Genomic DNA, 14,551 nt, shown 5'->3' on the forward strand with positions numbered 1-14,551 from the left:
GACGTTGGCTGATGTTGTTGGCGTTTACTTTTCAGGGTCTGACAGGTCTACGGCTGAGAACTGCACATGTGCAAAACCTGAGGGTGCGATCCTGTCCTGTCCTCTCAGGCTCCTCCCCTCTGCACGTGAACAACGTCCACCTGCTGTCACCTGTATCCTCCGGGGCCGCACCTGGTCCCGCGCTCACTCTGCCCATCGGATTACCGATCGCTGCCACAGGCTGGCAGACTGATCTATCTAGCCACAATCCGCTTTTCACTCACGTCGCCACACCTGGAAACACCTGGAAACACCTTGTCCGCAAGATACAGAAAAATCCTGCTTCTTCTCTTTGTTTTTGTTTTTCACGTGTTATTTTTTATTTAGGTCAATTGGTTTTAATCTGCGCTCCTTTGGATACAAAGAAATATCAGCACACTAAAAAAGGTACAAATTTGGTTTTCTGTTTGGCCATAATGTCTACATGCACCTTCCTTTCTTTTATGGCTGTCCCTCTCTTATAGATTTCTCATTTACAGACAGCTTTACCATTTCCCACAGCTGTGTGTGTCATCATTAAGAATTATTGTCAGCGATGTAATTTTCGATAATTCTGCCCGGAGGAGTGGTGGATGTAATAGGAAAGCGCGAGCGTGATTACTGTGCGTGAGTGAGAGATAGAAGGTGTCCGCTGATGAAAGAGGAAGTGCAATAATTTATCATCTCCGTTTATTACAGATTAAAATGGGCTTCTTCACGTTCTTCAAATTGATGACGGTCTTGTTCAACCTGCTTATCTTTGTGAGTATGTTTCTGCTTTGATTGCTTGCTGGGGTGAGATGAGGAGGGGAGGGAGAAGGGGGGAGGGGGGCGCTCATTGATTATGCTCAATCTTAATGTGAAAACTAACGTGTAAAAAAAAAAGAAGAAGAAAAACAGACAAAACGATTTCTTTCCAAACGTTGCCAAGAAAATAATTTCATGCCGCCCCTTAGTGTAAACAGATGGAACACCAGCACTTTGGATGGCTGAGCCCGAAGGCCCAAATGATGCTCCTTTCTCCTTCACTTTCTCCCCACCGTAGCAATTTTCATCTCTTTAATTTCAAAGGCTCTCCTTTTTCCACCTGCCTCCCTCTGCTTAATGTCGATCACTAATGTGCATTGTGAAATGGAGAGAAACTTTGGCAACGGTGAGCTGAATCCGCCTGCCGAGTCGGGCCCACCTGGCCTCCCACCGTGAAGCTCAAGTCATCACTTCCCCCCATTTGCCATTTCTTCCCAAGTTACCATGCTTGATGAATTTGTATTGGCAGCTCTGAAGAGATTCTCTCCCGCTCTTGAAGGACGAAGCTTTGACGCAAAGTGTGCCGTAGCAATTTTTACACCTCCTCTTCGTCAGCGGAGTCCAAATTTGCATTGAGAGAATCCATCTTTCCAGGAAATAAAGGGCAGCCTTCAAATAAACATTCTACCTCTCAAGTCAACCGGATCACGTTTGCATTGAAGTGAAGCTGCTATCTGGTCAAAATGCAGTTTCCAACCCTTTTTGGATTGAACAATTATCTGGTTGTTTCAAATTTAATTTCAATGTGTTTCCTTCACACTCTTCCTGAGCGTGAGTTTCATTCGGAGAAAATAAAGAAGAGAGCAGAACACACCAAAGAAGAAGTGTGAAAGCCAGAGGAGGAAGATGCAGCAGAGTGCAGCAGGTTAGTAGAGCGATGCAGTCCGACCTTTGACTCCACAGGGGAGGACAAGCAGTGCTCTGTTATCGCACCGAATGGGCCACCACAACTGCAATATAATTGGCAGCAACCAAGACGGAGTTACTCAAAGTGAACGTTGAAACAATGAATAATAAAGCAGAAAAACCAGAGTGGAAGGATGAAGATCTGGGGGGAGGAGGAAGCTGTGCTCTTTTGAAACGTTATTATCAAAACCCGAGGACCAGTACTCTGATTCTCATTTCCATTTCTGCATCATCCTCCCAAACAAACAGACAGTAACAGTGACAAGCAAGTTTGTGATTTCAGCACCAAGTGTACATCTCCTCTCGGCCCATCCCAGCGCGTCCCGTGCATGTTCTGCTGTACAGAACTACGGTCGAGTGTAGGGAACTTAATCGGATTGTCTGCTCCCCGTAATGAGACTCATGAAAATGGGATTGTAAACGTTTTTTCTCAATCCGTCCTTCTCAAAGAGAACCAATTCCATTTCATTCGGGGTGGGCCGTGCCCGTTCTCTCTCTCCATTCACATCCCCCTGGAGGCCATTCCCTCTCCTCTGACCCTAATAGGTTTTATTTCCCGTCTCCATGGATACCACACTGCTTCTTCTACTCCTTACTCTTTCAGAAACCTGATTTACTTTTTGATTTACAGTCCTTTTGCTGACAACCACCTGCACGAGGCACACCATCAAAGGGATTAGACATCTTACAACAAAAAAGCCATTGTGCCAGCTATAATTATACTTGGGGAGGGATGATGGTGGCACCCGAGGAGTTAAAGGGAAATATGCTTGTCATATCACATTTAGTCAACGGTGTGGCGATGGCACTGAACAGGTTCAAGAGATGGAAAGAGAAAACGCGGAGTGAGAGGTGGGGCGAGGCAGAGCGAATGGAGGGGAGTAAAAAAATAGAGCTGCATGGGCCAAGACAGGGAGACGAAGAAAAGAAGAGGGGAGATGATCCCCCACGTGGGCAGTGTCACCGTCTGACAGCAGATGTGGAGTGTCGGGGCCTGGGGGAGAGCAGCGGGGGCCCCCCGACTGCAACGGGTCTGATGCAGCCTGACAGACGATATCGGGTGGAAACATGCCCTCTGCAGCAGGCCGAGGGAAGGAGGAGAAATCACTGCATGCGAGGAGTTCATGGTGAACTACACAGAAGAGAGGGAGCGGGGCGGATGAAGAGGTGGAGGAAAAGGTCAGAGGTGCAGAGATGAGGAAGGAGACGCCACGCAGGGAGGGATAATAACAGTGGGATCAGGTGGTTTTCCGGCTGTAACATGAAACATGTGACATGGCTTTGATTGTGTTTGTTATGAGCTGGTTTTAAGGGTCGGTTTCTGCCAACACACTTCAGTGACCCCCCATGAAAGCACTAGCTGCTTGCCTTTTCATTCACACAGTCAGATATTATGAAACAACTTTACAATAACTGTAACTTGTCTTATCGCCATTTCAAAATGTTATTTTAAGTTAAGTTATTTATGCTTTTATTTTGATAAATAGCCTTCAATAAAAGATTATAATGTCCCCATCTTCTATGTGTTTGCTTGATATAAGATGCACAGGGCAAGGCAACACAGAAATGTGTCCTTTTGCTAATCGGATGGTTTTCCGTCATAATTAACTTTGGCTGGCTTGAAGTTGGAGCCGTTCCGTGACTTGACTTTCCACACAGCTGTTGTACAAAGGGGAAGTGAGGGGGAGGCAGTGAATGTCTCCCTCCCCTTGACTGCTATAATCCCCTAGCCCGCCCCTGTACACCCCGAGGCTGGCTTTAACCAGCAGCAAAAGATGAACACTAAATGGATTCCATGTGTGAGGCGGAGGGGGGAGGGGGGGAGGGGGGGGTCGAGGCAGTCGACTAAAAAGGTCAGTCATTTGGTTCAAAAAGGGAAAAAAAGAGGCCAAGTTGGTGCTCCGGCCCTCGATGCAAAACGGGGGGCCTGAGGCAGTCACCACTGTCTCACAGGAGTAATCTTGCCCTCAGAAAAGAGTAAACCATATTGAGGTCTTATTGTGTCACTGCCAGGTATTAGTAAGAGAGGGTTACCGGTGTAAGATGGCCTCTCATTTCCAAAATCCTATTACACCCTCAAGAGCAAATAAACCCATGCAAAGATTGCCTTTTGACCATCGCTAAGTGTGTACTAAATCCACCGGGACGCCGGCGGAAGGCTTAGCGTCCTACTTTGATGAATGACAGGGGTTTGCCGCGGTCGCTGCATTACTGATTCCCGGTTGCCCGGATGTATGTTTTCTTTCACTCTCCCGCAGCTGGGTGGCCTGACCCTGCTGGCCGTGGGGATCTGGGTGAGCGCGGCCGAGGGCTCCTTCCTCCGGGTGCTGGGGCCGTTCTCCGGCCAAGGCCTGCAGTTTGTCAACGTCGGCTTGTTCTGCATCGTCATCGGAGCCGGGCTGTTGCTGCTGGGGCTCCTGGGCTGTTGCGGGGCCCACAAGGAGAGCAAGTGTCTGCTGCTCACAGTGGGTGTAAAATACACAGTTTATGTACGTGACGGCACTTAGTGCATTAGTGAAACGGTTTAAAAACAGTGTTTGTGCACTTCCTGTCCGGCGGCAAAGAGGAGACAGACACAGTCGGAAAGAAGCTGCTCCGCATTGTGAAACAAACGGCAGTTACAGAGCAAGATGAGCCTCCCCGGAGTTGGTGGAGATAAAAAAAAAAAACAGAGCTAAAAAATGCCAATAATTGGACGCAATCCCTGCGTTTTCACCCAAAGCTCATCAAGAGCTCAGATAACAGCCCCATCCGGCCCTCCCACAACATTCAGACCCATTAGCGGTGAGGCTAACCACCTCTTAGTCCACTGCGGTGAGTCTAATGAGGAGCACAGGCAGCGCATTTTGCCCCTGTGGAGCCCTCATCATGTCCACATGTCCAATCCAGGTGAGCGATGACGGCGCAGCGGATTCTGCGGCTGACGGCGCAGGACGCGGTGAATGTCTGCCTCGCGTGATCAACAGCTGTAATGGACGAGAGAACCGCAATGGATGCGCCGGAAGAGGGCATCACTCAGGCTACGCGTCTCCTTATTGCCCCTCTGCGTAATCAGCCAAGCTTTATCCACACTCTGTGATTGTGCACGTGTGTTGGTGGTTAAAAACCTCACGAGCTTCTTGAAATTTAAAATATAAATCCGTAAAGTACTTTATTTGGCTTCCACGTTTTTGGAAAGGGGCTCAATACTGTCCAATACATTTATGATTTAACAAGCCAATCGTCGTCAGAGCAAATGTTGACGCGAGGCCCAGTGGTGCCTTCTCATGCAAATATAAAAATAGATAATTTCAGCTCCAGACTTGTCCTTATATTTTCATATGATGACAGAAAGCAAGAAAGAAAAAAATGTTTTTGTCTCTTCTTCCCTCCTGCAGTTCTTCTCCATCATCCTCATCATATTTATTGCTGAAGTGGCAGTTGGAGTCGTGGCCTTGGTCTACTCTTCATTTGTAAGTCTCCCCCTCTTTATCCCTTCCCCTTCATTCACTGCCTCATCACATCCCCTCCCTTCTATGACCCCTCTTTCTCCTCCTCTTCACTTCCCTCCCTTTGTCTCTTAATTCGTCTCGTCCCTCTCGGCCATCCTGTCTCACCCGCTCAACCCATCGCCCCACTCTGTGGATTTTATCTGCATGTTAAATTCTCCATCATCGGCGCAGCCATCATTGAATTACGGGCTTTATGTCCGCCTCACTACATTCGGCTACTTAATGACTCTGGGATCGCCCCGAGCAGTGCGCGCCGTCGCTAACTTTGAGCAATTTATTACCCTGGAATAGTGAAGCTAAAGCATTTTATATGCAAAACAGCCTATTTACATATGTGTTTCTCTTTCTCGCTCACACACACATACACACACGTTCCCTACATTACAGACCGCATATAAGTACAGAGCACAGGAATTAACCAATTAACCGCAAGGACGACAAATTTTCCTTTTTTCACAATGAATATAATCAGAGTAAATCCGGTAAAAACGGTCTCTTGCTTTTGGCTCAATTCTTGGCGGGAGTCTGTGGGACAAACAGAATGCACTTTTCATTAGCAGGAGAAATGACTCCCAGTAAACATTTGTTATGAAATATGAAGTGATGAAAAAATGTTTTGCTTACTACAAAGATCTGAAGGCTGATAACTCACGCTGCAGTCCTTGTCGATTTCTTGTGCTTTGATAAATTCAAACTAGTTTTTTCATCTGTATTTTATTTTTTACTTAAATCTCCACTGACAGCATCGACGTTGCGTCCGGCGGCTTTTTCGAGATACAGAAAACCTTTCTAAAAATTGTTTGAAGTTTTCACGCAATAACCCTTTCTTCAAAGAAAATGTGATATTTGATTGGACTTCACTACAAACAGAACCCATAAGAGGAGGCCTTCAGTTTTGCTGTAAACCAGTCGACCTTTAACATCTCCTGCTCTGCCTCGTGTTTACTCTCTCTCAGCTATACTGCCAAACCCTGGTGTGTCTGCTGTCGCACAAAGAAGCAAAGCGTGCGTGTGTGTGTGTGTGTGTGTTTGTTTGTGTGCACGTGTCCTTGGGGGCTGAGCTGGGAGAGAACTGCTGCTGGCCTGCAGGGCTCAGTGAAATGGAAGACAGAACTCAACATCCGTCTTCTTGAGGGAGATCACAGATACGGTTCCGTCAATTTACCGCGGTTATTTTGCTTTAGCATCCGCTGTTCATTACAAACACAAAAGGACATCGTTAAGTCCACGGCGGTCATGAGCGCGTCGGAGTAGATGTCCATTTCCTGCTTTTGATAAGACACAGTAAACACAACAGCATCAGGATAACGAATATGGGCAATATACACGTAATATGCATACATATAGTGTCAATAAGTAAGACGCAGAGGCGGAGACACTGAAGGGGGAGGATGAATAAAGCGCTGATCTATTCAGTCCTACTTATCTGCGGCATAAATCTGGCTTTTGGCCACCGGGCCCGCGGCAGCTCATCTAACCAAAGCGCCAATAACCTTCAGCTGGTCAGAATAACTGAGATTTAATAAGCAATTCCAGCAGGCATTATGAGAGGCCGTCAGTGGTCATGGTTGTTCTTTGTGAGGGAAGTGATTCCGAAGTGACCCGGGTGGAGATTTATACCCGGGGACGATATGGACTTCACACTGGATGGATGGAATAGACGTGATGTGGCATTTATTGAATCACACCAACGTCCTTGGACAGTAAAGGAATGTTCTCTCTAAACGTAATCCAATACTGACTGCCGTTTGCTTTAGTCACTCGTCAGAAAGGGGGACGATTGGCTTAAGTGATGCGAGATGATTAACCACGATTACTTCTGCTTTGATGCAGCACCAATCAATGGCACCAAATTCAAAATGAAAGACACAACTGTATGTGGGGGGGAGGTGGGGGGGGGGGGTCCCTCAGGACAAAACCACAGAGTCATTAGCGACGCTGTGGTTTCCCTCAGCTCTACGGAGCAAATTAGCATCGGGATATTTAGCCATTTTGTTTGGATTAGTTGCAACTGTATTATTGAGCAGGAGACGGAACATCTTTTTTTTTCCAGATGTTTAGTTCTTGAAAGTCCTTTAGAACAGCAGTAAATGTATTTCTTCTAAAGCGATGCTCAGCTCGGACTTGGAACATAAATATATGCAGAGTATGAACAGCAGGTCAAAGTACAAATTGGTGCATTCCAAATATTTATTTCCATTAACCTTATTTGAATGTTTTTTTCATATAATTTCTCTATAGACCTAAAAAAAAAGGTCAATGGAAATTGTGTTTTAGGTCTAGTGTCACCAAATATTGTCTTAACGCTCAGCTGAATGTAAACTACTGGGTTCATGTGTATTGCTTTTCCACTTAAGAACAATAACCAATTAGCAGCCAACAAGTAACAAATAAAAATATACTAATACTCATTTCAGGAGCTGCATCACACAGTGAAGCAAAGTGAGATCAATAACAAACACATGAAGCTGGAGATTTGTATTGTGTGTGTGTGTAGCAGGACTTGACTGTATAGATAGATGTGTTATCGCCCCCCCGCCTCGGTGTGCCGTGTTACTGTAGGCTTTGTCCTGCCCCTCTGTGTGTGTGTGTGTGTGTGTGTCTAACAGGATGTGGTGAGACGCGGGGCAGAGTGACAGTGATGAATTATGCGGCTGGTAATAACACTCTCTGATCTCAGCCACTTTCGCAGCTTCTTGGGGGGGCATTTTTAATTGTGGCATGTATTCCATCCGTGGGCCGATCTTTTGTCGCCTGCCCCCCTTCACTGTGCGCACACGCACACAAAAGAAAAAAAGACGCCCTTTCCGTCACATCGACCTGATAGACACTCAGTTGCACTTGGCCACGTGCACATACAGTAAAACACACACTCACGCTCATCAAATGGGTCTTTGTGTGCCTGTACACGACAGGATTATTAATCAAAAAAGGGGGAAAAAACTGACCGAGGCAGAGAGGAGGAGGAGGAGGACGGCCGTGAAAGAACCAACCTGTGTGTTTGCAAAAGGAATTCTTTCCCAACAAAAGACTCTCCTGTGGCCTCAACCGTAAAGTGGCCTTTTTGTGCACTTTGGATAAACACAAATAGCAGACAAAATATGTCCTGACCAGAGCCATCAGGAACATCAATATATATGTTAATGCCCCCACATTTCACGACCTTAAAAAAAAGAAGAATGGAGAATAATGGCAGGTCTTTTTTTGATTTATTTTCATTTTTTCCAGATGCAGACCGGAGCTCCTTATTTCCCTCGTGCTTTGTGTGGGAGATTTATTTAATTTCTGATGAATAGGTGACTCCCAGAGAATGACTTTTCCTGCCTGTGAAATCAACAGCAGTATTTTATTTGGATATTGAAGTCTGTGTGTGTGGACAACACTGTTGGACATCTGCAGTAAAGAGAAGTGCTTTTAAAACAATCTACAAGACCGTATTTGCATGAATGGGGCTCTTATCACACTGATCCGTTGGTGCTGAGGAAACAGGGTTTTTGATACATCGTTTTTTGTTGATAATAGTTTAATCTATGTACTGTTGCTTAGATAAACTATATTAAAAGTGTTGACAATGCTAATAACACCATGTTCAAACAACATATTTCCCATGAAGTTCAATATGCTTTAGTACAAAAAATAAATAGATATACAAATTAAAAATTAAATGCAGAATTTTATTGAAAATAAAGAGAAATTTAAGTCTTGTATAATTTGTTCCGTTTCCTATTCTGAAATCTAAAGTGAAATGTAAAAGTATACATAAGCAGAGCACTTAAAAAAATTGAGGTAGTTTTATATCATATACATTTAATTTATGAATATATATATTACTGCATTTTATGTTACTTACCACTTACATTCTAATATTACCCATCTTTTATTCCACTACACTTAGACAGCTTTAGTTGCAAAGATTTGAGATTCATTAGGATACATTATTCTAGATGATGAAATTGGTCGCTAAATTCCGCTGCCGCTGGCAGATTTGCATCTTCTTTGATGAAAAAAACAAACAAATCAACCTTGAATTGTTTTTTTTTGTTTAACAAGTCTAATACACACACATCCCTTTGGTTGCTTCTGCCTGTGTTTGTGACGGATCAATGTATCCAGGCGTTATGAAGTATTTGCTTTCCCAAGGACATCGGGCAGGACGGGGCTACATTGAGCCTTCATAGCAGAGAGCATTTCGCTCGGAAAAGATATTTTAAATAAAATATTGTAAACAAACCTCTCATTAGTCTTTGCCTCCACCGTTCCTGTATATGCCCATGTGATCACAAAGCGCGCCATTGGCGTGTTGCCATCACCATAGCGACGCTCTCACGCCTCTTGCCGAGCATTCTAACTTTTTTAAATCTAATTTTTTTTATTTTGATGGAGCCTTATAGTATTTTGTAATGAGAACAAATTCTGAAAAGAAATCAAAAAAGAAAATTATTTTTTAAGTGATGCTATTTTATAAGTTAAGGGGGAACACAGAATGCCAATAAGTGTCTTTGCAATGCGTGTGTTCTCAGGCAGAGGAGGTGATCCGAGCGTGGGCGACCCCTGCTTTACAGAAAGATTACGGTAGTGATCCGACGGTCACGAACATCTGGAATACGACCATGACAGAGGTACTTCACTTTTGTACTATTATACTACGTTTGCATTTTTCACAGCTCTAAACTACTGCATATGACGTAGTTTCTTTGCCGATTTCAAACCACATGATTAGGCTTCACATTCAGCTTACATCTTCTTGCAGACATTTGTTTGCAAACAAAAACTACTTTTAAATTTGAGAATCCACAAACCAACTAAAACTATGAGTTGACCGCATCTCCATTTCCAATAAACGGAATACATTTGACAGTATTATTTTTTAGTGGTTCATATTAAGAAATACAGATGCAATAAAAAACAAAAAGTAAAAACAGTAAGCAGTGACCCAGCGGATCTGAGGGTTGATTTAATAGACATGATGTTATCGCTGACCTTCAGTCAACGAATAACAGAAGCAACAAATAAGATCCAACTGAAGCATTCACAGAACGGTAAACTGTGTACAACATCGGTCTTCTCTGATCCATTCGTTTAACTTCTTTGTAAAACTCAAAGTAACGCGGTGCCCCAGAGAACGAGTTATGGTTACTTGAGGTTTTCAATGGTTAAATACCTTTCGATTGCCCGACCGGGTGAATGCAACACAGTGAATACAGATTTGTTCGGAATACAAACGCACAACAAAACAAAGAGACATTTTAGCCGACATCTTCTCCTCACAGGCTCTCACTACACTGTAATTAGGTTTAAATGGTTCCACACGGAGGGACAATGCTTGGGGATTAAAGCGTGTTCCTGCACTGCTCTTCCCTCTCCCAGCTGCAGTGCTGCGGTTTGTCCAACCACCAAGACTTTGTCGGCTCCAAGTTTGTAGAGGAGAACGGAGGCAGCCTGCCGCCCAGCTGCTGCCGGACCGGCGGCGCCCCCTGCAGCCCGAACGATGCCGAGCGCAGCGCCGTGAACGTGAGCTTCAAAGCGACGCTACTTGTAGATCGTGTGAACAAATCGCTGGTTGTAGACATGGAATATTTTCAACACCGGGAAATCTTATTTCACATTCGTGAACAGGCAACATTGATGTTGGAATATTGACAATGCCCGAAATAGAGGAGTGCCAAGTAGATGCCAAAATTCACGATATCCAAATTCGATAACAGTCTGAAATCCAAAAAAACAACACTAAATCGTCAACAAACACCGATCATAATTTCACTGCACCCTTTCAGTTCGCTAACACAAACTTTAAGGGTTAATTTTCTTACTAAAAAGGTATTAAATAAAATTAGGGAATGTTTTTCTTTATCCCACTATCATTTGTCGTATTTGTACGATGTCAATTTGTCATCCCATTTACACAAACATTTTGCTTAGGGCTGCTTCGACCACATCTTGGAGACCCTCAAAGAACAAGCCAACATCGCGGGAGGCATCGCAGCAGGAATTGGCATATTACAGGTAAATTAACACAGAAAGGGAAGGCTAAACTCTGGAAAAAAATAAATAAAATGTAAGCGAGTCAGTCCTTTGGTACATAAATAAAACCTAAAAACCAAATTCCAAATGCAAGGCAGTGTCTTGGTTCAAATCTGTGTTGCCAATACTGTATCTTTATTGTAAAACGTGGTATGAGGAGTACAATGTGTGTATTAATCACAATATGTACAGAACCTTTTGATGAGGGTAGAATATGTGACATGATAACACAGTGTGTATGTGATCAGTAGTTTTCTGGTCTTTGTTATTACTCTGGACGTTTAATGTTTAAGCCGATCTGCCGTTTTAGTAGCCCAATAATAATAATGCAAAAAACAATAACATTTGTGCGATACTTTTTCTTCAGATTGCTGCAATGGTGGTGTCCATGTACTTGTACTGCTACCTGGACAAAAGAATAAACTGAGACTCCATCAGGGACACAACACGGGAACTACACATACACATGGGATTTGTTCATTATTCTGCATTATTTATTTTCTGTCTCTTAACGGTCTTTGTGGTTTCCTCTTTAAGAGAAGGCTTTAATATAATCATTTAAGTATTGAAACAATGTGCAGTGTGTATGTCTGTCTATATCTGCGCCTGCAGAGTTTAAATAATTCATATTTGCCAAATAAAATATTTCTAACCTCAGTTATACAGCGGTGAGTGCATTCACCTGATTGCCTACTCTACATTATTTATGGACTACTCACCCTTTTTTTACAAAAGTCTATGGTGCCACAGTGAGTTAGTCTTTCCTGAAAGGAGATGCGTGTAGTTCTGAACCGCATGTCTGAATGTCAGAACTCTTTTTAGCTGCTCCTTTTGGTCCCGTCGGAGTCCCGGTGTTTCCAGGACAAGGTGTAAACTCACCGTAAACCAGCTGCCCTGCATCAGAAACACACAGTTTGAGACGAGCTGACAAGCAGCAAGCAACGCAAAACTACCACAAAGCAGTAAGCATGCATGACGAGCAAAAGGGGCACAAAACAAAGCGTTGCTTAGGAGAGAAATCAAAGCGATAGAGGGCGATCAAAGATATTCAGGACGACCACAAAGAGATGCAAACCGATTGCAAATGACTCAAAACCACCGCAAACCTTTGCCGAGTGACATTGAAGAGATGCAAAACAATCACAAGGTGCAAAATGACCACAAAGCAATGCAAAGAGACATCCTAGAGATGCAATAAATGAAAGCACCACAAGTTATCCTTTTTTTTTCTACATGAACACGATTTTACAACCGTTATTTACCTAAACACACGTCTTTATTTAAATATATAACAGCCCAAGGAATTGACAGGAAACTGCAGCAGCTTTTCCTTTGTCCCGTTTACTATTCATCAATGTTCCATCTCCTGCCCTCATGCACAGTGCTTGCATTGTGACACAAGGCTGAGTGAACAGTGAGCACTGGAAGTCCAAGAAGCCACACAGCAGCGTATCCATTGCTCCTAATTTGTCCTTTCATCGCACCGTTTGTGCGACAGAAAAGAAAACTGCAATCGGAGAGACTCATGCGAATGAAGCTGCTGTGTGAGAAAAAGAATGACTGACAGGAAGATAAACAGACAAAGATCGCTAATTCACAGTCTGGCTGGCAAAGAGATGAATTCTGTAACGATAATGTATTGAATGCAAGTCTCAGAGAAGAGATCCTTCCAATTCCTAGTAAATGTTCTTTAAGCTCCTCGGTTGTAAAACAGAGCCGTTGCCTTCATCTCCACACAGCAGCTTTCAGCTCACGGTTTTGGACTCGAGGCCAAATTCCTCCTTTTATGATTCAGCTCACATCAGCATCATTTATGGATTTACGTTGTCGGCAAATAACTGCTGTTAAATCCTCAGAGGTCTAAAGACCCAGCAGTGAACCGCAGGTAGACCGTAAGGGATAGATGAAGAACTATCCGGTGTGAACGGAAGTTTCTCACGAGTCGAAAGAGAATAAAACTGAACTAAAAAGGACTCAAGTGGTTGCAAACAGCGCAAATGAATGCTAACGTTGCTACGTGTGTGATTGGCGTGGAAAAAGGCAATCGTTAATCTACCATTGGTATTTTACCAAGTCACACATTCTATAGAGAAATGAACATCCCTACATGTTTTTTTGTATAACATAACTGAAATCAGTAACAATGGAAGATAAAGGCAAGATGAGTGCTCTCTAGGGGTGTAACGATTCATTTTAACAACGATTCGATTCGAATCGCGATTCATGGTTGACGATTCGATTCATGGACGATCTGTGTGAATTTAGAACGATTCGATTCAGTAACTTTACTGGACAGTGCAGGCAAAGTTTTAGATCCCTGTTGTTTCTTGTAAGGAAATCAGGTTTAAATTAATTATGGATTTTATAAACAAGCAAACAACAATTGATGGCAAATGTATGAACCTTTTGAATCAAGTGCCATTTTCAATGTAAACATTACCCAATAATTACACAATGTTTGGATCAATTTACAGAGCCCCGGATTTTCAACCACATTGTAGGGTCACACGTCTTTACAGCTAAACTTGGCAATTGTTACTGTGATGTGAGTTTGGTGCTGCGAGGCCTGAGGTGTCTGCAGAGCTGCAGTTACCTGCTGCTGCTGCAGCGGTGACGCTGCTAGAGGTCCTGACTGTCGGCGTTGTTTAATCCCACGGCGCCTTAGTAGATGGCCGGAAAGATTTGTCGTGTTTCTGTGTTTTTTTATTTGGCTTCTACATATTTTACAAACAGCGACCGACTTATTTAGAACACCTCTGTGTTTGCAAAAGCCAAAATGTTTCCACGCTCTGGATCGATAAGTTAGTTTGTAAATGTCTCGCTCGCAGTCGTCTCCGCCACGCTGTGTTTTGTTGTTGTTGTTGTTGTTGTTGTTCCGAGTTTCGCGCGGCTGCCGCTGCGTACTGATGACGTCACATGTGATAAAAAACAAACAAACACACATCCATCCATACAGTTTTTGTACTTAAATCCAATGTGCAGTTTCCAAGTATCGATACAATCGATTATGTACCATTTAAATCGATTTGTAATCGATATATGTCGTCCGGAATGCCGATTTGCGGAGCACAGATCGGTTGGATCGCAGGAATATAAATCGATTAATCGATTCACTGAATGAATCGTTACACCCCTAGTGCTCACATTTCCATTTCATGTCATAATTTCGTCGTACTATGAATTCTGTTGTGGTGATGCAGTAATGTCTCTCATGGCAACACGGTTCGTTGAAATGAAGGGACGGGGAAGGAAAAAGAGCATTAAGACAAACCAAGTTTGTTCTTCCATCCAATTACAGATCTGGCAGG

General features: G+C 43.6%; 1 protein-coding gene across 2 annotated transcripts; it reads left to right on the forward strand.

The window, feature by feature from the left end:
- The first annotated feature begins 26 nt into the window (after positions 1-26).
- On the forward strand, positions 27-13,029 carry tspan1 (tetraspanin 1). 2 transcript variants are annotated; one of them, XM_040185122.2, is made up of 8 exons: positions 27-426; positions 718-780; positions 3,990-4,196; positions 5,109-5,183; positions 9,743-9,841; positions 10,590-10,733; positions 11,142-11,225; positions 11,611-13,029. In XM_040185122.2, the coding sequence occupies exons 2-8, from the start codon at positions 724-726 to the stop codon at positions 11,668-11,670; spliced, it is 726 nt and encodes a 241-aa protein (XP_040041056.2). In that variant the 5' UTR covers positions 27-426; positions 718-723; the 3' UTR covers positions 11,671-13,029. The 2 variants fall into 2 exon arrangements, with proteins under 2 accessions (XP_040041056.2, XP_077964051.1); XM_078107925.1 differs by lacking the exons at positions 27-426; positions 718-780 and having other exon boundaries at positions 3,774-4,196.
- The last annotated feature ends 1,522 nt before the right edge of the window (positions 13,030-14,551 follow it).

This window comes from Gasterosteus aculeatus, chromosome 8, assembly GCF_964276395.1.
Source record: "Gasterosteus aculeatus chromosome 8, fGasAcu3.hap1.1, whole genome shotgun sequence".
NCBI classification, from domain to species: domain Eukaryota; kingdom Metazoa; phylum Chordata; class Actinopteri; order Perciformes; family Gasterosteidae; genus Gasterosteus; species Gasterosteus aculeatus.

Excerpts from the sequence above, each read along its gene's own strand:
- tspan1 (XM_078107925.1), top strand. The coding sequence starts at position 3,912 with ATGACAGGGGTTTGCCGCGGTCGCTGCATTACTGATTCCCGGTTGCCC. Across the intron at positions 4,197-5,108 it reads GCAAGTGTCTGCTGCTCACA|TTCTTCTCCATCATCCTCAT; the intron begins GTGGGTGTAAAA and ends TCCCTCCTGCAG. Across the intron at positions 10,734-11,141 it reads CCGAGCGCAGCGCCGTGAAC|GGCTGCTTCGACCACATCTT; the intron begins GTGAGCTTCAAA and ends CATTTTGCTTAG.